General features: G+C 47.8%; 3 protein-coding genes across 7 annotated transcripts in view; 2 read left to right on the forward strand and 1 right to left on the reverse strand.

The window, feature by feature from the left end:
- The window catches only part of WDR93 (WD repeat domain 93), a 289,540-nt gene that overhangs the window by 52,273 nt on the left and 209,631 nt on the right, over positions 1-27,636 (reverse strand). The gene's annotated exons all lie outside the window — the stretch shown is intronic.
- Positions 7-9,284, forward strand: PEX11A (peroxisomal biogenesis factor 11 alpha). The gene is made up of 3 exons (XM_050797691.1): positions 7-209; positions 4,261-4,376; positions 6,876-9,284. The coding sequence occupies exons 1-3, from the start codon at positions 7-9 to the stop codon at positions 7,445-7,447; spliced, it is 891 nt and encodes a 296-aa protein (XP_050653648.1). The 3' UTR covers positions 7,448-9,284.
- PLIN1 (perilipin 1) lies at positions 122-26,380 on the forward strand. 5 transcript variants are annotated; one of them, XM_050797665.1, is made up of 9 exons: positions 122-209; positions 13,441-13,499; positions 17,471-17,675; positions 19,318-19,400; positions 20,613-20,877; positions 21,191-21,363; positions 23,065-23,256; positions 23,674-23,919; positions 24,913-26,380. In XM_050797665.1, exons 2-9 carry the CDS (start codon positions 13,455-13,457, stop codon positions 25,270-25,272), a joined length of 1,569 nt encoding a protein of 522 aa, XP_050653622.1. In that variant the 5' UTR covers positions 122-209; positions 13,441-13,454; the 3' UTR covers positions 25,273-26,380. The 5 variants fall into 5 exon arrangements, with proteins under 5 accessions (XP_050653622.1, XP_050653619.1, XP_050653617.1 ...); XM_050797662.1 differs by lacking the exon at positions 122-209 and adding an exon at positions 4,286-4,376; XM_050797660.1 differs by lacking the exon at positions 122-209 and adding an exon at positions 11,286-11,470.

The following is a 27,636-nucleotide window of genomic DNA, read 5'->3' on the forward strand; positions in this document are numbered from 1 at the left end:
TACAAAATGTGCGCCCGCCCCCTCTGGGGCGGAGAGACTCAGCCCCTCCCTCTCAGCCGATACCCTGGGACTGACCGTTCCCTAGGGATCTGGCGGGCCCCAGAGGACCCACGCCTGAACCCGGTGCGACTCGTGGCCTTTGGGCTAGGAGCCATGGACGCCTTCATCCGCTTCACCAACCAGACCCAGGGCCGGGACCGACTCTTCAGGTGAGTCAGGTGCCAGCGGCCTCCGCCCCTTTCTCGCCCTAACTGGGTGCTCCGGTGCCTATTCCCCGGCACCTGAGAAAAAGGAGGTGATAGCCTAGTAGATGGAAGCTGGAAGGACGTTGCCAGCTCCTACGGGGGAAGTTTGGTATCCGAGCCCCTCCTCACCCTAAATTCAACGTGGGTGGGCCCAACGCACCCGCATCCGGTCCTAGCCTAGTGCACGAAAGCCCCAGTGCCTGGCACCCTAGCCGCCTCGAGACCGCCTATGACGTGACACCGGCTGACAGATCCTCCTCCCCTCCTAACTTTGCTCTCCGGGCAAAGAAAGATTGGGTTCTCTCCACTCAACATTCTTCCGAGGGATTTCCTTTAAAGAGAAACTTCGGGTTACTATTTGTGGCCAGGAAAGCAAACCACTTGGTGTGGCTTCAAATATCTCTCGTTCTTGTTGTTGTTGTTGTTTGTGAGACGGAGTCTCGCTCTGTCGCCCAGGCTGGAGTGCAGTGGCACGGTCTCAGCTCACTGCAACCTCCTCCTCCCAGGTTCAAGCGATTCTTCTGCTTCAGTCTCCCGAGTAGCTAGGATTACTGGCGTGCACTACCACGCCCGACTACTTTTTGTATTTTTAGTAGAGACGGGGTTTTGCCATGCTGGCCAGACTAGTCTCCAACTCCTGACTTGAGGTGATGTGCGCACCTCGGCTTCCCAAAGTGCTGGGATTACATGCGTGAGCCACCGGGCCCGTTCTCAAATACCTCTTGAAATGTTTGAGTAGAGACAAGTTCTCTTCCATTATTGCCCAGTCTGTATCGTTGAGGTACTGCATGTGGAATAGTTTTGTAAACTGTAGAACAAAATGTAGCAGGGATGAGACCACACCAACTGGACTGGGGGGGAAATACAATGGAGAGAAGCTCAGAAAGAACTAACTGCACCTCTAAGGTTCATGCTGTGCTACTGAAAATATTAAACAGAGATTGTGTCTCTTTTTCTTTCGGTTCCATATGAAACAAAAAGAACTGAGAGATTGTATCTTTAATATAAATACAGTACTAGTTCATGATGTTTTAGAGATTTGTTTGATTCTTGCTTGATTAAAAAATAGTTACAGTTGCAGTTTTATTTAACAGCTCTTCATTCTCTTCTGGGTGTGCAAGTGCTGATACAAACAGATCAATTAGAATGGCCCCAATAATGAGGCTTTTGGAAGCCATCTTTATACCAGCTATTGTTCCCAGTGTTTTGCAACTATGAACTTATTTAACCCTCATCACAACCCTATGAGGTAGATACTCTAAATATTCTCCCCATTTCAGATGGAGAAAACCAAGCAGAAGGAGGTTAATAAGTACCACACAGCAGAACTGAGAGATTCACGTCCACGCAAATGACTCCAGTGCCCACTTAACTACCAAGCTATACTGGCTTTCTCATTAGTTTGATAGGTTTTTTAAATGGTTGCTTTATATACAAGCTTCATTAAATAGAAATTTCATTAAATAGAAACCTGTAATTCCAGTGTACCTAGAATGTACCCTGCAAGGTTTATCAAGGAAGTTGGTTAAAAAAATAATCATTTAGGCCGGGTGCAGTGGCTCACGGCTGTAATCCCAGCACTTTGGGAGGCTTAGGCGGGTGGATCACAAGGTCAGGAGATCGAGACCATCCTGGCTAACATGGTGAAACCCCGTCTCTACTAAAAATACAAAAATTAGCCAGGCGTTGTGGCGGGCGCCTGTAGTCCCAGCTACTCGGGAGGCTGAGGCAGGAGAATGGCATGAGCCCGGGAGGCAAAGCTTGCAGTGAGCCAAGATTGCGCCACTGCACTCCAGCCTGGGCGACAGAGCAAGACTCCATCTAAATAATAATAATAATAATAATCATCATCATCATCATCATCATTTAGGCCAGGTGCAGTGACTCACACCTGTAATCCCAGCACTTTGGAAGCCTGAGGCAGGCAGATCACGAGGTCAGGAGTTCGGGACCAGCCTAGCCAACATGGTGAAACCCCATCTCTACTAAAAATACAAAAATTAGCTGGGCGTGATGGCGCATGCCTGTAATCCCAGCTACTCAGGAGGCTGAGGCAGGAGAATTGCTTGAACCTGGGAGGCAGAGGTTGCAGTGAGCCAAGAACGCACTACTACCCTCCAGCCTGGGCAACAGAGCAAGACTCTGTCTCGAAAAATAATAATAATAATAATTTAAGATATGTTTATTCCAAAAGATCTGAGATCTCTAGCATTCATTTCCCAGCCTCCTTGATGATCTGTGTAACCTTTATGACCACACTGGCATTCATAAAATAATACCTTGCTTTCTGTGCCAGTAATGCTCACGCAAACATGGTGAACGTTCCTAAAACCTGTCGGACTGTAAGAAGTGTGGCAAGCACCAACCCCACAAAGTGACATAGTACAAGAAGGGCAAGGATTCTCTGTATGCCCAGGGAAAGCAGCATTATGACAGGAAGCAGAGTGGCTGTGGTGGGCAGACTAAGCCGATTTTCCAGAAAAAGGCTAAAACTACCAAGATTTTGCTAAAGCTTGAGTGTGTTGAGCCCAGTGAAGATCTAAAAGAGTCATGGCTATTAAAAGATGCCAGCATTTTGAATTGGGAGGAGATAAGAAGAGAAGATCCAGTTCTAAGTGTCCTCTTTTGTTTTATTATGAAGACAATAAAATATTGAGTTTATGTTCACTTCAAAAATAAATAAATAAAAGTAATGTCTTACTGTTGGCCTAATCCCTATTGTTAGACCAAAGCTCAGAAAGGCAGAGTCATTGACATGACCAGCCCTCTAACCAGGAAGCACACTTAAAAAAGAGAAAGCGATTGTTTATGATTCCAGTCTTCTCTTTTTATTTCATTCCTAGTACCAAGTTCACTATTTTAGAAAATGGAAAATATACCACATTTTTATTGAGAATAATATTTATAGCATAAAGGGATTCAAATGCACTTACAAGACAGTAGGAACCAGGCACCTACTTTATTAGTAGATTGCCAAATGGATTTGGATGTGTGACTATGTGATGTAAAATTTCTCATACATTTATATTAGTAAGCCATTGTTATTTGTAAGCATGACAATAATCACTTTATTAAATATATAGTATTATTAAGCAGGGTTCTACCTGTATTTTATATAAAATACCAATGAGTTTAGAAAGACAACTATGAAAACATATTTATACTAATTTATGTACTGATGTGTATTTGGTTCTTTTGTTTATAAAAAATTAAACAATCTTTAAACTGTGGACTTTTCATTTGGTTCTGGTTTGAGTTTGTGTCCTGTCACATAGATGGTAGATTACGTACATGGTAGAAAAGTTCATTTTAGAAATTTGAAAATCAGGCCAGATTATAGGTAGCTCACGCCTGTAATCCCAGCACTTTGGGAGGTTGAGGAGGGCAGATCACGAGGTCAGGAGATCAAGATCATCCTGGCCAACATGGCGAAACCCCATCTCTACTAAAAATACAAAACTTAGCTGGGCATGGTGGTGCACAGCTGTAATCCCAGCTCCTTGGGAGGCTGAGACAGGAGAATCGCTTGAACCCCGGAGGCAGAGGTTGTAGTGGAGCCAAGATCACACCACAGCACTCCAGCCTGGCAACAAAGCGAGACTCGGTCTAAAAAAAAAAAGAAAGAAATCTACATTGGGGAAGAGAAGGAGTATGGATCTTTGTAGACTTAACATGAGGGAGATGTTGTGCAGTTTCTCACTTCGACTATATCCATTTCTCTGTGCCATTTGCCTTTTGGACGCACATTGGCTGCATCATTGCAGAGTTCATTTTCATTACCTTTGTGTTAAATTTCCATGACATGTTCTACCCTTTGGCTCTCCCGTGGAATGACTGTTGCAGAATTTTGCTTTTGTAAGAGCTGCTACATGAGAAATGGTCTTGGAAATGTTGTCTGTAGGCATGTGTTTCTCTTTCCCTTACTTCATGAATTAAGTTTTATTTGGTTTGTAAATCATTCTTCTCAATTTTTTTTTTTTTTTTTTTTTTTTTTTTTTTTTTTTTTGCATTTCAGAGCCACTCAGTACACATGCATGTTGCTTAGATATTTGTTAGAGCCTAAAGCTGGCAAAGAGAAGGTGGTAATGAAGCTCAAGAAACTGGAGTCCAGTGTGAGCACTGGTCGTAAATGTAAGTACCCTGTTTCTTGAGGGACAGTGGCTCCTGGTTTAGAATCCTCAGCCTCAGATCCTGTAATTCGTGGAGTAATTTCTAGGTCATTAATTTCTAGTCAATCAAGTTTATTGATGAAATTGACCAGTGAGACTGTCCTCATGGTACAACAGGTTTGAATGTGTTGCTGCAGACCATTCATAAACACCCTGTTATGTTCACATCTGGTGCTACACCTTGTCTTTCTGCTTAATCATAACCAGTGAGACAGACAACGTGTTAGTTCACCTTTAGTTCTTAGAATCACAGTATGTTTTAGCAGTCTGTGACATGAGCTTCTGCTCCTGTGAGCCCCTTTGTTCTAAACAAGAGTGGAATAGTTATATCCTAGACCACCTGCCTTTTTCCTTTCTTGAGGAGTGCTAGAGTATATATAGGTGGATACATTTTTGTAGACCATTTGTGAGGTAGGTTTCATGCTAAAGGTAAAAAGTGAAATCAATGTTTTGTGCTTATTTAATCACTTTAATAATACATCATACTGGGAAATCCAGTACTTTTCATAGCAGTTGCCTTTCTGACTCTTTGTTGTTTGATGAAAATCAGATGTTGCTATAGGAGGTTAGCAGAGGCATTAGAATGGAATGTAGAGCATCACATATTGATCAGTTGGTTTTGAGCACCTATGTTATATAGGTATATTCCTGAGCCTTATGGGAGAAGTAAGGTGCTTTAAATAATGATATATAAGATTTAGTGCCAAACTTGTTGGCTGAGGTAGAGGAAAAGAAAGGTGTTTTAGAGGAGGTGGAACTTGAGGTGAGGCTAGAGAGAAGGAAGAAGAGTTTCAAAGGGCATTCTCCTCTAGTAAAGGCTCAGAACTGTTCTGAGCAAACCATTGTATGGGAGGATCATTGTCAAACTACAAAACTAGTTTGACAGAGAGAAGATTTAAATTGTCAAGCAGAGGGATGGGAAGGGTGGGGCGAGCTTTTCTGGCTGGCACTGAAGGCCAAGATTAGAAATTCTGTTTAGATTATTTAGAATGTTGGAGCTGAAAGGTCCTTTAGAGGTCACTAATATCTAAGTCCAGAAGGGGCTTATCCAGGGTCATTCAGCCAGTTAGTGCAACAGCCACAACTGGAACCCAGAATCTACATACTAAACAGTCATTACATATACTATTTTACTATTTTATGTTATTTTTGATAACATAATACCAAACAGTCTTTTTTTTTTTTTTTTTTTTTTGAGATGGAGTCTCACTCTGTTGCCCAGGTTGGAGTTGGAGTGCAGTGGCGTGATCTTGGCTCACTGCAACCTCCACTTCCCGGGTTCAAGCAATTCTCCCACTTCAGTCTCCCTAGTAGCTGGGACTACAGGCGTGCACCAATACGCCTGGCTAATTTTTGTTTTGTTTGTTTTACTTTTAGTAGAGACAGGGTTTCACCATGTTGGCCAGGCTGGTCTCAAACTCCTAACCTCAGGTGATCTATGCATGTTGGCCTCCCAAAGTGCTGGGATTACAGGCATGAGCCACCGCGCCCGGCCCCTTCTGAGATTATAAGTTTTCTGACGGTAGCTACTTCTGAGCACCTCCTGAGTCTAAGGTATGGTCCTTCAAGGAAAAGTACTTATTTTGCATCCTCCATGACGTTTAGTACTATAACTCTTTCTCAGAAGGTGTTCAGTAAGTACCTATTGATTGATGCATCCCTGATGAATTGAATTACATGCTCACATAAGGACATGCCATTGCAATGGTTGATTTAATTCAACTAGAAGCTCTATGACAATATTAGTAATTGTTCTATCCATTAAATTCTACCATTTCTACTTTATTTTCTTGACAATAGGTAGCCAAAAGGGGTTTGGACCAGAGAAATGGCAAAATGATAATAGTGTTTTTTAAAAAGACAGTCTTTTGTCTGGAAAATAAATAAAATGTAAGGCATCAAACTCTCCAAGAGAGTATTGCATCTAGAGTTCATGTTATCATAGTACCTTCCTTCTAAAGAAGTGTAGCTGGTAAATAATCAGATGTAACTGTCCACACTCATGATTGACCTTGCCTGGAGTATGCCGTCAGTCAACATTAAGGTGTTCATTACAATGAAGGAGGTAAATTTAAAGAGTCACTGTATTTTTTTGCCTTCCAAGATCATTTTAGGTGTCCTTAATGTACTGTAAAATCTTTCTCTTTTTCTGAACAAAGGCTGAGCCTTGAATGACCATCAGTTGTTAAAAACACCAGTGCTAAACTGGGCACATTGGCTCATGCCTATAATCCCAGCTACTCGGGAGGCTGAGGTGGGAGGATTGCTTGAGCCCAGGAGGTTGAGGCTGCTGTGAGCTATGATGGTGCCACTGCACTCCAGCCTGTGTGACAGAGCAAGACCCTGTCTCAACAAAAAACAAAAAACAACGAAAAGCTGGCTCCTCATCCGGATACAGGATTCTATCTTCCCATTGTGTACTAATGAAATAACTGTTCATTATTGTGGGTTCTACTTGCAGGGTTCAGACTAGGCAATGTGGTACATGCTATACAGGCAACTGAGCAGAGCATTCATGCCACTGACCTGGTACCTCGCTTATGCTTAACATTAGCCAACCTGAACCGTGTGATTTATTTCATCTGTGACACCATCCTCTGGGTGAGGAGCGTAGGTCTCACCTCTGGCATCAACAAAGAGAAATGGCGAACGAGGGCTGCCCACCACTACTGCTTTTCTCTTCTGCTGAGCCTGGTCAGGGATCTGTATGAAATCTCCCTGCAGATGAAACGAGTTACACGTGACAGGGCAAAGAAAGAGAAATCAGCATCCCAGGATTCTCTTGGGTACAGTGTGGCTGATGAGGAAACAGAATGGCTCCAATCCTTTCTACTTCTCTTATTCCGATCTCTGAAGCAGCATCCTCCCTTGCTTCTGGACACGGTGAAGAACCTTTGTGATATCCTGAACCCTTTGGACCAGCTGGGGATCTATAAGTCCAATCCTGGCATCATTGGACTTGGAGGTCTTGTGTCCTCTATAGCAGGCATGATCACTGTGGCATATCCTCAGATGAAGTTGAAGACCCGTTAGGGTGTTTTTAGGCTTGGAACTAGTACCTACTTTAAAAGATGGCCTCTTAGTGGAATAGAAATTTGTGTAAGTCAAGGCCATGTCATACTGTGCTTAAGTTCTTGTTCATGTGAGCATTTAACAACCTATGATGTGGGCAGAGATGAGGCCAAGAATGGAGAAGGGAGGAACATGAAGACTTGTATGTTTTTGGAGTGCTGGAGTGACTTGTGAATTTCTGAATATTTTCCCTTCATCTAACATTGATTGAACATCTCTTATGTGCATAGTGGGAGCTTAGTATTTGCTGAATGAATAAAAATTGAAAGGAAAAAATTTAAAAAGACCCAATCACACTGATCATTTAACACTAATATACAATAACTTTAGGGTTATATGGATCATTGGTTTCACATAATTACAGTAGGTCTGGTGCATGGCACTCTCAGATCTAGTAGAGGCTCTGATGTCAGTAGCAGGGTGGAGGAGAGCTGGGCTGACAGCCTCTCAACTTGTTGGCCCTTATACCATCACTATACTCATGTCCTTGCTCTGTCCAGAAGTAGAATCAGAAAAGCATCAGGCACCTTCATGGTATAAATTGTGTCTATGGGTGCAGTGAATAAGCAAAAATCAGAAGCAGACAGGAGGGACTTATAAAAATAGGCAGAGGGTCACAATGAGTGCCTATATGTAGCCTGTGACAGATAAGAAGCTGACAGACAAAAAACAACTAAGGCTAGAGCCTCATTCCTCTGACTCCTAATCCAGTGTTTGTTCCATGCTCTCCCACTGTCTTCAGAATTGAGTAGAAATGTGATCCCCTCCTGAATCCTGTCTTTTGCCTCTTACTCTCCCATAATTTGGACCTTCCTTGTCCAGTGGTTTATATTCTTTTCTAGAAAAACTAAAACTGGGTGGAGTGTGGTGGCTCACACCTATAATCCCAGCACTTTGGGAGGCTGAAGCAGAAGGATTGCTTGAGGCCAGGAGTTCAAGACCAGCCTGGGCAATGTAGTGAGACCCCATCTCTACAACAAAGTGTTAAAAAATTAGCCAGGCATGGTGGCATATGCCTGTAGTCCTAGTTACTCTGGAGGCTGAAGCAGGAGGATCACTTGAGTCCAGGAGTTCAAGGCTGCAGTGAGCTTCCACCGCACTCCAGCCTGGGTGATAGAGCAAGACCTTGAGTCTTAAAAAAAAAATTATAACAGTATTTAGACTCATCAGCTAGATTGTTTTATTTAAATCCTTCTAACAATTTAGGCAATACTACATTAATTTTCATCAAAATTTATCTAGTCAAAAAAATTTCATGATACTCCAGATGTAACAGGGTCACAATTTTCTATGATAAATCAGACATCTTATTTGTAGGGTGATTGAGGGAGGTGGAAAGCACAAGAGGAAGCCAGTGAAGAGGACACTGGAATGCTGAGTCAATGACATTGACTCGTGTTCCTATCTCCCATCTTGGGTGTGGGTCTTTATATGTGGTTACAGATCCTTTAGTTTGAGGGAGGTGAGGTAGGGAAATAGGATGCCAGCAGGTAGGAGGCTGATGTCAGCCCTCCCAGCAAAGCCGTGTCATTTATCTGAATGGAAATGAGAAAATAAATATGTACTCAATAAGTTATATTTCCCAGAAATGTGATTGAGATTCTCAAAAAATAGACTCAGATTCTTGGCTGTCTGTTTAACCAATCAAGATATGGAATTTGAGAAATAAAATTTTGGAAATTTTAAGAGACATGAAAGCTACTAGGTCAGGGCAAATTAAAAGCTTAAATAGCTATTTTTATTGTCCAGATCCTCTACTGTAATAGATTAATTATGTTCAATAAATTTCTAGACAAAATTGACTTGTGTCTGTGAGTATGTTCTGGGAATAGAGAAGAGTTAAATGTAAGGCAATCCAGCAGATAATCCTCAATCAGCCTACACAGTTGGTACAGCGAGCTCTGGGCTGGAAGATCCAGACTGAGGAGGAGGATGGAGAAAGATTGAGATGTAGAGCCTCTGGGTTAAAAGGGACCTCTGAATGAGCTCATCTAGACTGCTGCCATGGAGAGGGTGCTCTACAGTAGCCCTGTCAATGGCTGGCTGGCTTCTGCCTAGATAAGTCTGCGTTGAATTCATGGTGGTATGTTACAGTGGTATCCATCTTAATGGTGTCCTGGTACCTCCCTGTGAATCCTTCTTTCTAACTAATGTTTTCCACCCCAGAGCCTCCACATTCATGAGGGATGCCAAAAATTGAAGTTCTTCATAGATGTACAGCCCAGCACATTCACAACTGAGCATTGTTGCCTGATAATTCATTTATTCAACAATGAATGTTTGAGTGCCATGCATGGTTTTGGGGATCCACTTGTGAGCAAGATGACCTAGGTCCCTGCTCTCATGTGGTGGAGGGGTAGGGAAAGCAGGTAGGGACGGAGAAGGAAAGAAGATAGAACTCTATGCCCTGCAAGCTACTGCTAGAAAACTAACACTTCTGTCTTCCCTCGGGACTCTCCTAGGCCCTTTCACCACTTCTCACCTCTCACCCACATTCTGCACTCCCAGCTAAAGCAGCCAAAGGACTAGTTGATTTGGCAGAGCTTTCAGGCACAAAGCCCTATACTCCCTCTGGCCCAAAGCCACTACTCTGAAGGCTGAAAACTGCCCTTTGGCTCAGGTTGCTGTCCAGTCACAGCCTCACAGATGATTTGTGCTGAACCTTGAGGTGAGGGCAGAGGCCACTTCTTTAAATACTTTGTCTTCTCTACTGCCTTACATTTGAAAAGCCCAGGTTGGATCAATAAGTATTAAATGTATAGCATATTACTCCTTTGAAGCCTCCCCGCTTGACTCCTCCCTTTCCTGCCTTCTCATTCCCTACTTTATTGCATCACAGAGATGTAATTTATTACCAAGGATCTTTCATAATTCCCCACTCCCATCTCTTTCTTCTCTTGCCCACAGTGTGTGACTTAGAAGAGTCAACAATACATGTAATTCCACCAGCAACAAAGAAAATACGTTTTGTTTTCCTATTGTCCATTTTCACAAAGAGGCCCTTCTTAGTTAATCTGAAAGCTATGGCTTACACCATAGTCCTCCATCATATCTGAAGCCAGGAACTAGAACTTGGGCTTGTGCTTGAGTCCTGGCTAAAGAAGGGTTGAGTGGTGCTAGTTCTTGGTTGTCTTGCTATTGATTAGTGATAGAATCTTAGTCAACACTGTCGCTTATCCAGACTTAGGGGAACAAAAATCTACTTGGCTCTCCCACTTTTCATTCTGGTAGCATCTTAGGCCAGGTAAAGTTCAATACATTTTTTTGAACTCTAAGAAGTGGAAATTCCTCCCTCAAAGGCTATATTGTCAAAAACAACTCCCGGCTCTGTTGCTTCTTCACTGAGGGCAATTTATCTCCATAATCAAAGACGAATACATTCAGATGAACTCTTCTGTGTGGGTTTAAATTTTACTGTTCAACATTCACTCTTGCTAGTAAATAAGAAAAGATGAGAGAAATGGATTGAGAACTGTCCCACAAGACCCTCTACAGAAAAGGAGCCAGAAGATTGCAGAGGTATATAGAACTTTAGAGCTTTTGAGTTTAACGATGTGTATCCCTATACCTTCTTTCTGGAAAGCAGACTTTTGTGAATTGAGGGCAGGAACATTATAGAACTGATGCTTCATGGCTCTGGAATACTAAGTCCTCTGAGCCTGGATCTCCTTCAGCTCTGCCACCTACCTCCTTGTTTGCTAAATGTCCTTAGAGAAGTTAGGATATGCCTGGGAGAACCCTGGGTCAGATAACCATGACAACTGCTGACCCTGCTTTCTTCCTCTCTGCCCTCCTCTAGCTGGGAGGCGTTAGTAGCATTGCCCAAGACTCCCAGGAGTGGTAGGAATTGTTTCTGCCTGAGGAGACGCTCTGCAGCCTGGGCTCTGTGAGACTGACGTGGAGGTCAGCTGGAGTGAGTGTTGGGGTCCTGGGGCACCTGCCTTACATGGCTTGTTTATGAACATTAAAGGGAAGAAGTTGAAGGTAAGGGCCTCTTGGGAATTTTGCTTGGGATGAAAAGCTCTGCAGGGAAACTACTGAGGGAGAGATTCTGGTATAGATACTCTATACCAGAAGTATAGAATAGCTATTCTGGGGCTACTGTCTTTTCCAGAACACAGATATGTTTGCTTAGAAATAGAAGAATTGGGTAGGAACAGTGGATCATGCCTTTAATCCCAGCACTGCAGGTGGCCGAGGCAGGTGGATCACTTGAGCCCAGGAGTTCAAGAACAACCTGGGCAACATAGTGGGATCCTGTCTCTACAAAAAAAGAAAAAAATTAGCCCTGCATAATGGTACATGCCTGTAGTCCCAGCTACTTGGGAGGCTGAGGTGGGACGGTACCTTGATCCCAGGAGATCAAGGCTACAGTGAGCCATGATTGTGTCACCACATTCCATCCTGGGCAACAGATTGAGACCCTGTCTCAAAAAAAAAAGATAGGGAGAGGGGGAGAGGGACAGACACAGAGAGAGAGAGAGAGTGAGAGAGAGAGAGAGAGAAATAGAGGAATTAACCCAGAGCCTTTTCAAAGATGAAACCTGAAACTTGCATATTTATTTTTTTAGAGATGGGGGTCTCACTATATTGCCCAGGCTGATCTCAAACTCCTGGGCTCAAGCAATTCTCCCATGTTAGCCTTAGTAGCTGGGATTACAGGTGCTTGCCAATGCACCCAGCTTGAAACTTGTTGTTTTAGTTTCTTTTGGACCCTCATTAAAGAGCCTTAAGACTTTAGCTAAAACTTTTTATCTCTTATGGCTGCCTGCATTTTTTATTTCCTAACCTGAACTCTTTTTTTTTTTTGAAACGGAGTTTTGTTCTTGTCGCCCAGGCTGGAATACAGTGGCATGATCTCAGCTCACTGCAACCTCCGCCTCCCGGGCTCAAGTGATTCTCCTGCCTCAGCCTCCCAAGTAGCTGGATTATAGACACCCACCACCATGCCTGGCTAATTTTTGTATTTTTAGTAGAGACAAGAGTTTCACCATGTTGCCCAGGCTGGTCTCGAACTCCTGACCTCAGGTGATCTACCCGCCTTGGCCTCCCAAAGTGCTGGGATTACAGGCCTGAGCCACTGCGCCTGGCCTCCTAACCTGAACTCTTATAAAAAACGTTATTCTTGGCTTGGCCAAGGTGGGCAGATCACTTGAGGTCAGGAGTTCGAGACCAGCCTGGCCAACATGATGAAACCCCATCTCTACTAAAAATACAAAAATTAGCCGGTATGGTGGCTCATGCCTGTAATCCCAGCACTTTGGGAGGCCGAGGTGGGCGGATCATGAGGTCAGGAGATCGAGACCATCCTGGGTAACACGGTGAAACCCCGTCTCTACTAAAAAAAAAAAAAATTAGCCGGGCGTGGTGGCGGGCGCTTGTAGTCCCAGCTACTTGGGAGGCTGAGGCAGGAGAATGGTGTGAACCCGGGAAGCAGAGCTTGCAGTGAGCAGAGATCATGCCACTGCACTCCAGCCTGCGCAACAGTGTGAGACTCCATCTCAAAAGAAAAAAAAACCCGTCTCTACTAAAAATACAAAAAATAAAAATAAAATAAAATTAGCTGGGCGTGGTGGTGGGCGCCTGTAATCCCAGCTACTGGGGAGGCTGAGGCAGGAGAATCCCTTGAACCCGGGAGGCAGAGATTGCAGTGAGCTGAGATTGTGCAACTACATTCCAGCCTGGGCGACAGAGCAAGGCTCCATTTCAAAAAAAGAAAGAAAGAAAGAAACATCAGTCTTGACAAGTAAGCTACGGAGCAACTCATTCCTATGGGACCCTAAGGAGTGGGGCTATTGTGTGTGACATTCACCCTCCAACCTAATGCCTTCTGTTCAGGGCAAATGGACCCCCAGGCAGCCTGGGCCTAGTTGGTGGCCATGAGAAGTAGGGAAGTGACCCAGTGGAGCTCAAGCCTGAGGGCTTCTGATGGGACCTGGGACTCTGTTTTGCAGCTTGAAGAGCTAGGATGGCAGTCAACAAAGGCCCCACCTTGCTGGATGGAGACCTCCCTGTAAGTAACGTGGGCTCATCTGTGACAGGGGATGGACAACTGAGGGAGGAGGAAGAAGCAGGGAGGGAAGATGCAGGGGACTTAGAGCAAGATATGCCCAGATTATAATCCTAGTTCATTGACTACCATGGCTTAGTTATTCTTGCCCTCACCACCTTTTGTAGAGGGCAGTTGGAGGATCTGGGAGAGGAAAAAAGACGCTTATTAAAAACCAAGCACCTTGGGAAAAAGGGACAGAAATCCTGGCTTAGGGACAGTGGGGAGTGGAGAGGAAGGGAATGACTATGTTTAAACCCTGACGCAGAAGCCCATGCTCTGTCCGCCGCCCAGCTGGATGTGTATTCAGTGCAGAGCCACTGCATTCTTTGTCTCCAGCATCATTCATATGGCAAATGGCACCTCCCGGAGTCAGACGGTGCACAGCCTGTGCTGCTGTGTCAGGGGAAGGGTGGGATATTCCGTGTGTCTGGTGTTCTATCTCTGACCTGGTTTTCACTGTGATTTGAAGTGGTTTGATACTTTTAGGAATGCTTGATGGCTCCTGGCAAGGCATCTCAGATTTGCACACAGTTCAGATAGTGAAACTTAAAAATTGTGGACCTGTACAATATCCACCTTGCCCAAGTTAGGCTTATACTAACTCTTGCACTAGGAATCACTTTGTTTTGTATTGAATAATAGAAGAGAGAGGCGTAAAATGGTCAAGTACATAGTGAAGCCATTCTAACACACGGTGGTTTATTCCCTTCCCAGGATCTCTTTCCCCCTTCGGTTTTGTCTAAAACAACCTCTGAAGGCTCTGTCCAAACTGTTAAAAAGAATGTTTTCACTGGGCGCGGTGGCTCAAGCCTGTAATCCCAGCACTTTGGGAGGCCGAGGTGGGCAGATCACAAGGTCAGGAGATCGAGACCATCCTGGCCAACACGGTGAAACCCCGTCTCTACTAAAAATACAAAAAATTAGCTGGGCGTGGTGGCGGGCGCCTGTAGTCCCAGCTCGGGAGGCTGAGGCAGGAGAATGGCGTGAACCCGGGAGGTGGAGCTTGCAGTGAGCCGAAATCGCGCCACTGCACTCCAGCCTGGGAGACGGCGAGACTCCGTCTCAAAACAAAAACAAAAACAAAAAAACCCGAAGACATTGTGGGCTGCTCTGTCTTAGTGTACACATAGGTCTCATTGATGGGGATCTTTGAACTCTCCCTCCTACAAACAGAACAGGCCAGGTCTTCACTTCATGAGCAAAACCATGCCACAGTGTCATATTCAAAGTTACAGAGAGCCTGAGCATCTGAATCTGACCTGGGGAGTTTTTTCTTTTTACTTTAGATATGGAGAATTCTCAACATTCATAAGAACAGACAGAAAAGAACATAATAAGCCCCATGTACCCTTTGTTAGCCCTGAAGACCATGAATTCATGGCCAATCCTGCCTCATCCTCACTTCCATTAATTCCTTCACTTTGTGTTATTTTGAAGATAATCCTAGGCAGGCTATTTCCAACTCGAGTTGGAATCCTGGCTCTGCCACTTACCAGCTGTGGAATCTTGGGTAAATCACTTCCCATTTCTGATCGTCAGTCTCCTCATTGACTCAGTGTTGGTGACAGTGCTAACCCCAGAGGATGGCTGTTAGAATTAAGTGAGCTCATGTCACCAAGGCACCCAGACCAGTGCCTGCAGCATAATGGCACCTGACAAATGCTCTTTCCCTCTGCATGCCTAGAATTTGTTCTTTTAATTTTATTTATTTATTTTTTAGATATAGTGTCTTACTCTGTCACCCCAGCTGGAGTGCAGTGGCACCATCATAGTTCACTGCAGCCTCGGCCTTCTGGTCTCAGGCAGTCCTCCCACCTCAGCCTCCCCAGTAGCTGGGACTCTGTAGTCCACATGCCATCAAATATTAGCATGACTAGCTTTTTTTTTTTTTTTTTTTTTTTTTTTTTTTTTTTTTTTTTTTTTTTTTTGTGGCTCAGAGTGTTCTCAAACTCCTGGCTTCAAATGATCATCCCGCCTCAGCCTCCCAAGGTGTTGGGATTACAGGCATGAGCTTCTACTGTTAGCCCTAGAATTCACTCTTTTACTCAAAGACCAGTGTTTTTTCACTAAGGTTCCTAGGTGACCTAAAGCTTAATTATGTGACTGCTGCCAAAGGTGCATTACTAACAGCATAGCACCCTGGAAATGATAAACGATTGTTCCACTACACTCAGCACGCACAGATCACACCCAGAGTGCTGTCTTTGAGTGTTTTCTGTTTGTTCGTTTTTTTTGTTTTTTGAGACAGGGTCTCATTCTGTCATCGAGGCTGTAGTGCAGTGGCATGATTATGGCTCACTATAGCCTCCATCTGCCAGGCTCATGTGATCTTCCCACCTCAGGTTCTCGAGTAGCTGAGACCACAGGCACACAGCATCATGCCTGCTAATTATTATTATCATTATTTTTTGTTGAGACGGGGTCTCCCTATGTTGCCCAGGCTGGCCTCAAACTCCTGGGCTCAAGCAAGGGTAGTATATTTTTAAGAAAGATAATGTAAAACTGTAGCATGTCCAGGAGAGGGGGTCACCAGACCACAGTGTGGACCATTTGTAAACGAAGTTAGGAACTGGAGCCATTTAACATGATGGAGGTACTTCCTAAGGGAGACATGTTTGACTTCAAATATGTGAAGGGCCAACCCATGAATGATGAAATAGGTTTGCTCAGTTTTGTTCCAGAGGGCAGAGTGTGGAACAGGGGGATGGAGGCAAATTTCAGCTCAGCAAAGCTGTCCAACAAGGGACACAGGTCACTTTATGAGGGGGAGAGCTCTCATTCAGGCAGATATTTAAATATAAGTCTTGGCTGGGCACAAAGGCTCATGCCTATAATCTCAGTGATTTGGGAGGCTGAGGCAGAAGGATCACCTGAGGCCAGGAGTTCAAGACCAGCAAGACCTGCCCCCTCTACAAAATAAAAGTATTAGCAAGGCATGGTGTCACATGCCTGTAGTCCCAACTACTCAGGAGGCACAAATGTGAGGATTGTTTGAGCTCAGGAGTTGGAGGTTACAGTGAACTATGATGGCACTAATGCACTCCAGCTTGAGCAACAGAGTGAAACCCTGTCTCTAGGAAAATAATAAATAAATAAAAACAAATACAAGTCTACCAGAGAAACGATGGAAAGGATTCTTACCACAAAGTCCCCTGGGGGCCTAAGATTCTGTGATTCTGTGCAGTTGGGCAGATCTAAACCTACGCATTCTACTAGGCACAGCCCTGACTGTGGTTCAGGTATTCAGCTAACATTACTGTGCCATGCTTTAGGCTACACTCTGGGGATACAGAGATGACAGTCTATGGGGAGTGAGATGAATACCCATAACCACAGCACTGTGTAATGAATGTGGAGACAGCCAGGGAGGGAGTGGTTTCCGATGCGATGGAGGAGAGTCTGGAAGCTTCACAGGGGAGGTGCTGGTCAAGTGGAGTCTTGAGGGAATGGCACTCTGCCAGGCAGCAAGGGCTGTGGGAGGGAAGGTGAGCGTTGTAGGCAGTGGGGCCAGGATACACAGGCGGGGAGGCAGTACCTCAGAAAGACCAGAAAAATGTTTGGAGAAGCCACCAATCAAAGGTGGATTAAAACTCTAGACATTAACAACACTTGCTCTCTACTAGTAGGTATCAGGGGAGTGAGTTGGGGTGGGGGTGGGGGTGATGGGATCTGACTTGGCCCCTGGAGAACAGAGATTGCCTTGGCAGCTCTCCAGAACCTGGATGGTGACCAGGAGGACATGGCCTTGTTTTCCCCATGGGCTCTCCCATGCTCTCATGATTGGGGCATCTGGAGACCTCTTTGGCCTTGGTTCCTCCCAGGTCACTTGGACTCAGGCTAGTTGCACCATTGGACTCCATGACCCTGAGGTCCCCTTCCTGGGAGGCTGGAGAGGGAGGTGGGACAACTTCAATGTGTTCCTTCCACACCAGGAGCAGGAGAATGTGCTACAGCGGGTCCTGCAGCTGCCGGTGGTGAGTGGCACCTGCGAGTGCTTCCAGAAGACCTATACCAGCACTAAGGAAGCCCACCCCCTGGTGGCCTCTGTGTGCAATGCCTATGAGAAGGGCGTGCAGAGCGCCAGTAACTTGGCTGCCTGGAGCATGGAGCCGGTGGTGCGCAGGCTGTCCACCCAGTGTGAGTCCTCGCGGCACTCAGCAGCTGCCTGCTTGTTCACTGCCTACCTGCCAGTCTGTCTGTTTGCCTCTCAGTCTGTCTGACTGTCTGATAACTTGCTTGTCTGTCTGCTTAACTGCCCACATCCCATTGCATGGTCTTCTTATCTATGGATATAATGGTATACATACAGATCTCTTTTCATCTATAGATGCCTATCTGTGGCCCAGCTGGCCTTTGCCTAGGATAACAATGATGGCCAGAGAATCTGCAGGGGAAGGGAAGGCAGAGCTATGCAGGCAGTGGTGAGGTTGGGGCCCATGGCAGACCAGACACTCACTGTAGCAGCACAGGCAGCAGCAGCAAGAACCAGCAGTCTGGCAGAGGCAGAGGCAGCCACACTAGGGGGCCTGGCAGGGCTGGACGGCATGGAGGGAGGGGAAAGCTGGCTGAGCCCAGCAGCTGATGGTAGCGGCTCATGACGGGTGGGGGCGGCAGAGAGCCACTAGCCAGGGCCCTGGAGGCAGAAGACGGTTCTCTTATGGGCCTTACCAGGTGTGCACCACTCAAATTGTTCTGCCGCATCCGAAAATGTGGTCTCCAAGGCATAGTTCTTGACAGGGTTGAGGGAAATCGCAGTAATGCCAAAAAGTCTAGCACTTTCCACCATCCTAATTACAGAATTATGGGTAGCTGAGGACTCCACACAGCAAACAGGAGAGGACAGATGTAAAGTAGGCCCAGGCCCTGTGCCTGGCTGCAAGCTCCTTAAATAGTTGCCTTGAGTCTCATTCTGCCCAACCGGAAGACAGCTAAGTCATCTGGGCTCTCTGCTGCTCGAGAATTTTGTGAAGAAAAATAAGGTATCTGGAGAAAGAATATATGAAAGAGTACAAAGAACTCTCCTTGAAAGCTATGGCCCCCAGTGGCCATGGCTGCAGAGCCAATGTCCCGGCAGACCCAGGCGGGATCCCCTTGAAGCAGGTGCATCTCTGATGCAAGCCCACTCTCCAGGGGCAACTGTTTTCCCTTCCCTGCGACCCTCTTCAGACAGCTGACCATCTCAACACTGAGTGGTTAAATAGAAGAGCATGGACAGCCTGGGGCCTGCACTGGCTATGCTGGGAGTTTGTCATGTTGAGAGCTAAGCAGGCCCAGCCCCAAGGCCTCACTGCCATCTGCCTCCCTCTCACACCTCTCTTCTCCCTCCTTATGCTCACTCAGAGCCCCCATGCAGGTCCGGAGGGAAGAGAAGGAAGGAAAGAACAGTACTTGTTGGTGATTCATATAGCTCCCATCATTCTTCATAAAAATTCTGCCAGGCAGGCACCATTAATTCACCTTTCACAAGGTAGGAAGCAGAGGCTCAGACAGGCTATGACTTGCTGAGGCCACAGGCTGCTTAGACGTGGTCACTTGGCCTTTTGAGTGCAGGTCTGAGTGACTCCAGAGTTCCCACACAGATGTAAGAAACTGGCCCGGGTCTCGAGGAGTCCCTGCGGACAGGGGCTAAAGAGGGCAAAGGGCCTGGGGCCCAGAGATGCTGGGGAGGCAGCAGGCCTTGGGATTTGAGGGCTCCAAGTCACTTCTTTGGCACAGAGGCCACTGCTAGATTCTCATGGAGACAGGCAGGACTCATCCAAACTTGACCCCTTCCTTCCAGTCACAGCTGCCAATGAGCTGGCCTGCCGAGGCTTGGACCACCTGGAGGAAAAGATCCCAGCCCTCCAGTACCCTCCTGAAAAGGTAAGCCCCTTCCCACCTCTTGAAGCCTCCCTGCACTCTGTCGTCACCACCTCTCAAGGTGGAGAGGGCAGGGGCTGCTGATGCCGTGACTGGAAGTCTTGTCCCATGGTGAGCATTGTCCAAGACCGGCAGAGGCTGCCTGCTCCCAAGGCCACACCACACAACAGGCTCCTCTTCTCCCTGTGAAGCTAAATGGAGATGGGGTTTCTGGGACCAGCAGGCACGAGCCCAGAGGCAAACCCAAACAGGAGCTCTGGCAAGTCCTACTGCCTCCGGATACCACACCCTGGGATCTGAGGTTCCACCGTCTGCCCTGGACCACTTGGTGACTACAGCTGCTTAAGGTCATGAGTCACACTCATTCAGATCCCAGGAGTGTCGTCCCATATCCTCAAGATCCAACATTTTATGGACCATGAGATTGAAAGTCACTTTACCTGGCTACATATTTATTAGGTAGTTGCTATGATAAGGACTCATTTTTGGTGCTTCTGGGGAATAAGCTTCAGTCTCTGACCTCATCTATCTCATTGACCAACTACCCTTCCCACAAACATGTACTGAGCCCTACCCTATGCCCGGGGCCATCACCTATGCTTTATCAAGTACTCTCACTTAATCCTCTTGTCAGCCCTCTGGGATAGGGGTTGTTATCTCCATTTTACAGAAAGGAAACCAGTAAGTGGAAACAGTGAGAGCAGGTCCATTGAGCTGTGAGGCCTGTGTCCTTTGCTCCCCATTTTTCCAGATTAAAGGCAACATTTTTGTCACAAAGGTGCTCCCAGGATAATGAAGAAAAAGATAAATTATTTCAATGCAGAACTTGTAGGAAGATCAAGCACACCTATAAATCAATAGAAACGCTGTGTTCTGAGGAAAGGATGAAGGAGATTCCTTGTGAGCATGAGGGTATCAGGACAGGTGGCACCAAGGAGGAGTCTTTGGGGTCATCCTCACAGGATGAGAGGGCTCTTGACAAGCAGTGATGGGGGTGAAGAAGCCAGGAGATCCAAACAGTTGGCACAAGGAAGGTTGGAGCCCTCTCCCTTTAAAGCCTAGCTTAATTCCAGGTACCCAAATATCAGTGCCAGTTTCCTGGGCCTTTAGATGACGCCTTCCTGGGACCTGGGCTCAGGCCACCAGACCCCGAAAGGGTGGCCCTTCCAGGGCCTGCAAGACCACATGCCTAACACCCCCACCAACTTCCCCCAGATTGCTTCTGAGCTGAAGGACACCATCTCCACCCGCCTCCGCAGTGCCAGAAACAGCATCAGCATTCCCATCGCGAGCACTTCAGACAAGGTCCTGGGGGCCGCTTTGGCTGGGTGCGAGCTCGCCTGGGGAGTGGCCAGAGACACTGCGGAATTTGCTGCCAACACTCGAGCTGGCCGACTGGCTTCTGGAGGGGCCGACTTGGCCTTGGGCAGCATTGAGAAGGTGGTGGAGTACCTCCTCCCTCCAGACAAGGAAGAGTCAGGTACCTGCCATTCGGAGGCTCGGCCTGGGAGTGAGTTGTCACACACACTGCCTGGGAATCAGCAGGAGGTGGCAGGGCTCATCCAGCTACTGCTCTGGAATAGGGAAGGCCAGTGGGATTTTCAGATGGATTCATAATCATTTACCCCCCCCCGCCCCCACCCCATCTGTAAAGAGGGAAAGTGAGTTGTGGAACTCACCAGTGAGTTTGTGGTGGAGCTAGAACACCTGCTTTCCAGTCCTAGACATGACCCAGATCTCCCCGGCCCCTCTCTTACCTGTTTTCTCTTCTTTCGCCCCAAATCGCTACCCAGCCCCTGCTCCTGGACACCAGCAAGCCCAGAAGTCTCCTAAGGCCAAGCCGAGCCTCATGAGCAGGGTTGGGGCTCTGACCAACACCCTCTCTCGACATACCATGCAGACCATGGCCCGGGCCCTGGAGCAGGGCCACACCCTGGCCATGTGGATCCCAGGAGTGGCGCCCCTGGTGAGTATCTGCCCTGAGCTCTGACTGGTCCCATGCCTGGGAGCCTTGTGGGCCTCTTAGTCCCTCCCATCCCCCACCCATCGCCCCTTCCTGTCCTGAGAACATTCTCTCTTCCAACCTGGGCTAGGACTTTAGTTCTAAGGACAAGAGGCCTTGAGAGGGGTAGAGGGATGGCCTTCCAGACCACAGGGAAAGAGAAGGGACAGGATGTTAAGCAAGGGCAGGCCTGCCTTGCTAGAGTGCTCCTGCCCCACCACTCACTTCTCTCTCCCCCATTTCCCTCTGAGTCTCCCCCAAGCCCCAGTCTTCATCCCCCCAAGTCGGCCTCTTTCTATGGGTCTTCCCACCTATAAGACAGCAGGACTTCCATCTGCTATGCAAGCACTAGGGACTGTCGTCCTTAAATAAACAAAGTACACAACCCATTTTGTCAGGGAGAGTGTACCCAGCACCAATGCACCCAAGGTAAATTTGCCCTTTCTAGGCCCAGGGAGAGTTAACTCCCCACCACTCCCCACCTCCACCTCTCTGTATTTTAGCAGAAATAGGCTGGATTTTTTTCATAAGGAATTTTAGTAAGAAACTAGCGCCAGAAAAGAAAATAAAACAACATTAAAGCATAAAGGTCAGCAAACAAGATTACTACTTTTCAGCCATCTTTTGAGCAGTACTTTTAAAAGCATCATCAGGCCTGGATCATTCATTCAAGCAAGTGTTGCCCCTGCAGGGATACAGGAGTAGTAGTTCCCCTCAGTCCCCTGCATCAATAACGACTGAGACTGAGTCACATGCCTGGGCCCGGCCTGCAGTGGGCAGAACCTCACATGCCACCATTTACATGGAATAGAGTGGCATCCCCAAAAGCTGTGTAATAAGGAGGCTCTGTTTGTGGGGCTCCCTAGAGGTTTAGAATGTGCCTCAGGAGACACCAGCCCACTTGCTCAGTCAATTTCTTCCCATGGGACACTCTGGTTCATTGAATGTTTCACTCTTTAGAGATCTGGGAGGAGTATCTACCAAAGCTAACAAACATATATCCTATGGCCCAGAAATTCTACTCTTAATTGTATACCCAACAGAAATGAGCACTTAAGTCTCCCAAGACAAGTAAAAAATGTTCAGATCAGCGATATCCTTAGCTAAGAACTGGAAGCAATGATAATGCCCATCAACTGTAGGATGGGTAAGTTACGGGAAATGCGTATGATGGAATATTACACAGAAATGAAACAGAAGGAACTACTTCCATTTGCAGCAACATGGGTGAAACTTACACCATAATATTTAACTAAAGGAGCTATTAATGAATGAATACACATGATGTGACTCCACTTATATGAAGTCCAAAAATAGGCAAAACGAAGGCATGGTGACAGAGACCAGGATTGTGGTTACTCTTGAGGGACTATGGACTGAGTGGGGGACACAGGGAGTCTTTGGGTGTGAAAATGGTCTATGTCTTGACCTGTGGTGGTTACACAGGTGTGTTCTTATAAAAATTCATAAAGCTTACACTAAAGATGTGTGCACTTTAGTGTATGTAGATTACCATTCAATAAAAAGTTTCAAGAAAAGTCTGCTGGGGCCGAGCCCTGCTCACCACCTGGCCTGGACCCTGGGGGCGAGGGGCTTTGGCTGCTGGGGCTCCCTGGTCATCAGCAGGGGCAGTTGAGCCAGCAATCTGCTGCCATCCTCCCTCAGAGCAGCCTGGCCCAGTGGGGTGCCTCAGTGGCCATGCAGGCGGTGTCCCGGCGGAGGAGTGAAGTGCGGGTGCCCTGGTTACACAGCCTCGCAGCCGCCCAGGAGGAGGATCATGAGGACCAGACAGACACGGAGGGAGAGGACGTGGAGGAGGAGGAAGAATTGGAGACAGAGGAGAACAAGTTCAGTGAGGTGAGGGGGAGAGTGGGAGCCTCAAGGTCGTCTAGTTCACAGAAGTGGTGAGAAGCAGAGGCATAGGGTGAACTCAGGAACTCTGGCCCAGATGCAGGGGCATGGCATGTGTGTGCAACACCCTTCACCCCACCCCCAAATGCCCAGCTGATGAGGGACTTCCATGTCATTCTCTCAGCTGATCCTTGCAACACTCTGTAAATAGGCAGGGCAGAGATTATTGTCCCATTTTGCAGAAGAAACAGAGGTTCAGAGAGGGAATGTGACTTGTCCAAGGCCACACTGCTAGTGGCAGAATAAGCCTGAAGTTTTGTAAATTTGGTATTCTCATGCTTTTCCCTTGAGCTCTGGGGCTGGTGAGGAGGGAAGGGTCAGGGGAGTTACTGCAGGAGGCACTGACCCTGCTCTGGCCCCCAGGTAGCAGCCCTGCCAGGCCCTCAAGGGCTCCTGGGCGGTGTGGCACATAACCTGCAGAAGGCCCTCCAGACCACCATCTCGGCTGTGACATGGGCACCTGCAGCTGTGCTGGGCATGGCAGGGAGGGTGCTGCACCTCACACCAGCTCCTGCTGTCTCCTCGACCAAGGGGAGGGCCATGTCTCTATCAGATGCCCTGAAGGGCGTTACTGACAATGTGGTGGACACGGTGGTGCATTACATGCCGGTGAGTACCACCCCTGGCAAACTGTTAGTGTCCCAAAGGGGCCCGGACAGGGCAGATAAAGTAGATTTGACTGAAGGGGATGCAGTCCCCCTCCTTTTCCCTACTCCTCTGGAGACCTCCCTGCAGTCCTCAGTGCCCTGCCTTGACATACTGGGCCCCTCCCAGCCCCAAGAGTATAGAGGCCCATGGCTCTGGCCTGAGGCCTCTCCCCACAGCCCCTCCCACCTGCTGGTAGAGGAGTCTCCAGCCATTAGTTCCGGGATCCCAGTGACTCACCTTCACCCCTTTGCTCCCAACTGAAGGGCCGGGCAGGTGCTAGGCAGGTTTGCATGCTGCTGCACGGGAAGGGGTTGAAGAGACTTCCAGGGCACCCTGAGGGGTGGGCCATGAGTTCCAGGGGACAGCAGCAGGCTCCACCCAATTCTATCACCTGTCGCCAATAGGAAAAACCCAGGGGATACCAATGCCATCGCTTTGGGAACCCCTTTCCAAATCAAGTTATAGGTTATGCAGGCCTGAGGGGGGCTGGTCAGGGCAGAAAGCACCCTTAGAGCTGGTAAGGGGGTGGGTTACTCAGTCACTCTAGCAAGCAGCATGCCAGGGATCTTAGCAGCCCTCCTGTTCACCCTGCGCTCGGGCCAGCCCCAAGAAAGTGTACCCATCCCTGGCCAGGTCACTGTGTGGGCTGCAAGGAAGAGTTAGGAAAGCTGATGACCTCCCATTGAGGGTTCCCCTCAGGGAGGCCTAGGGGATCCTGAAACTTTGGGAGGCTTGGCTTGCCTGAGCGGCCACCTGGTCCATGGAGAAGCTCAGAGTGGGTAGGACCTCAGGGCTTTCCCCGGTGCCCCCCAAACTACTGAACCGCTCCCCAGCCTGTGGCCTCCTGACGGCCGCTCCCGGGGAAACAATCGAGGGACCCGGGAAGGGGCGGTGGGTGAGAGGCGCAGGGACCAGGGCCAAGTCAGGACTCTAAGGCGGCTGCCGGGCCCTCAGCTCCCCAGGCTGTCGCTGATGGAGCCCGAGAGCGAATTCCGGGACATCGACAACCCGCCCGCCGAGGTCGAGCGCCGGGAGGCGGAGCGCAGGGCGTCAGGGGCGCCCTCCGCCGGCCCGGAGCCCGCCCCGCGCGCCGCACAGCCCCGCCGCAGCCTGCGGAGCGCGCAGAGCCCCGGCGCGCCCCCCGGCCCGGGCCTGGAGGACAAGGTCGCCACGCCCGCAGCGCCGCGCCCGGCCTTCCCGGCCGTGCCCCGCGAGAAGCCGAAGCGCAGGGTCAGCGACAGCTTCTTCCGGCCCAGCGTCATGGAGCCCATCCTGGGCCGCGCGCAGTACAGCCAGCTGCGCAAGAAGAGCTGAGTCGCCGCATCCGTCGCCGCACCCCGGGCGGGCGGGTTTCTCTAACAAACAGAACCCGCACAGCCCAGGCGAGCGTTGCCGCTTTCAAAATGGTCCCCTGGGGACCCCAGCCTCATCCCGATGATGCTGCCGAGGCACACTTTTTTTTTTTTTTTTTAGCATCCTTTTGGGGCTTCACCCTCAGAGCCAGTTTTTAAGGGACACCAGAGCCGCAGCCTGCTCTGATTCTATGGCTCGGTTTTTACTAAAAGAGTAATTGCCTAACTTGATTTTTCATCTCTTTAACCAAACTTGTGGCCAAAAGACATTTGACTGTTTCCAAAATTCAGATTCTGCCTCTGTGGGTAAATATTTGTCACGAATGAGTAACTCCTGTCACCATTCTGAAGGTCCAAACAGAAGATTTTGACACATTCTTAGCACTGAACTGGGAGATCCTCTGATGTCTAGGCTCCCAGCAGACTACTTTGAAGGGAACAATCAGATGCAAAAGCTCTTGCATGTTTATTTAAAATACTAGTGTCACTTTCTGAGTACTCGCCCCTTCACAGGCTGAGTCCCAGGCCTGTGCTTCATAGAGCCAGCTTCTTGCTCACAGCCACATTTCCATTTGGATCATTACTGCCTGCACCTGCATAGTCACTCTTTTGATGCCCTCCAGATGCTGGGGAACAAAAATGGTGATCATATATAGACTTTATAGCCACAGTTCATCACCAATCCCATTTTCCAAGGGAAATGTTAATATTTGATAAATCTAGAAAATGCATTCATGGCTGGGCTCGGTGGCTCACACCTGTAATCGCAGCACTTTGGGACGCCGAGGCGGGCGGATCACGAGGTCAGGAGATCGAGACCATCCTGGCTAACACAGTGAAACCCCGTCTCTATTAAAAGATACAAAAAATTAGCCCGGCATGGTGGTGGGCGCCTGTAGTCCCAGCTACGCAGGAGGCTGAGGCAGGAGAATGTCGTGAACCTGGGAGGCAGAGCTTGCAGTGAGCCGAGATCACACCACTGCACTCCAGCCTGGGCGACAGAGCAAGGCTCTGTCTCAAAAAAAAAAAAAAAAAAAAAAAAAAGAAAAGAAAAAGAAAGGAGAAGAAAATGCATTGATACAACTATAAAATTCAAACATTGCAAAAGGGTATGTGTCTTTCTCCCCGAGCCCCCCGTTCCCCTTCATTAAAAACCACCATGGTGCCGTCTCTCGTGTATACAGGGCTATGCACCTGCAGGCACGTGTGCATGCACTCCCCGCTTGTGTTTACACAAGCTGTGGGGTGTTATACATGCCTACTTTTTTCACTTAATAACACAGCTTGGAGAGATTTTTGTGTCACATCATAAATCCCACTCGCTCTTTTCGACGGCCACATAATAACTACTGCATAATATGGATACGCCTTATTTGATTTAACTAGTTCCCTAATGATGGACTTTTGTTTCCTTTTTTTTTCTTTTTTGCTACTGCAAACAGTGCTATAATAAATACCCTTATCAAAAATGTCTAGTGTACATGTGTGGAGATATATATACACACATATGTGATAGATACGTAACTTGTAACCATGACATGCTGGGTGAAAGAATATGTGCATTTTAAGTATTCCTAGATAATACCAAGTAGCCTGCCAAACCAAACCCTATTTTTCTAGTTATTTTCACCTGCAGCTTCAGAAATATGCACAGAAAATTATGAGTCTTCAGTCAGTCCTTTTAGACATCCATATATTTATACTCATTTTCCACAGGTCCCCCTCAGACACATAAACACTCACTCTGTTAGCTCCCACTCTACTGCACACCTGGAAGCCCTGCTCCCTGAAACTGACTCTGGGGCCCTAGAACTGACTCTGGGGCCCTGGCAGATCTTTGGTGTAATGAGTCATGGGCCTCGATCTGTGGTTTTGGAGTCTGAGGATGTAGAATGGGGACAGGAGAGAAGCTGGTAGATATACACATGAAGATGTGGCCAGGCCCCTGAGCCAGCCATGGACCCTCCCCACCCCACTTCCATGATATAAACTACACCCAGCAGTTCCCTGGGGGGTGGGGAGGGAAGATGAGGGGTGGAGTTGGCAAGAGGGTTTCTTAGAAGCTGATATAACAGGGCTGAGCAGACAGAGCCCAGCACAGCCTTGGCAGGGCTCCCAGGGACAGATGCTGGAGAATTGACCTCAGGCCTAGATGTACAGAAAGAAATGCCTGCCTGTCCTGGGCCTCACCCACCCATGCTGCTTTCTTCCTAGTGTTCCAGAAACCACATTCCTAGCTATCTACTCCTCCCCAGTCCTGTGGCTCCTCCTGCTAGGCTATACTCCAGAAGGCAGGAAAGCTGCCTCCTCAGCAGCATGAGGGCTG

This window comes from Macaca thibetana, chromosome 7 (genome assembly GCF_024542745.1).
Source record: "Macaca thibetana thibetana isolate TM-01 chromosome 7, ASM2454274v1, whole genome shotgun sequence".
In the NCBI taxonomy this organism is placed as follows: domain Eukaryota; kingdom Metazoa; phylum Chordata; class Mammalia; order Primates; family Cercopithecidae; genus Macaca; species Macaca thibetana.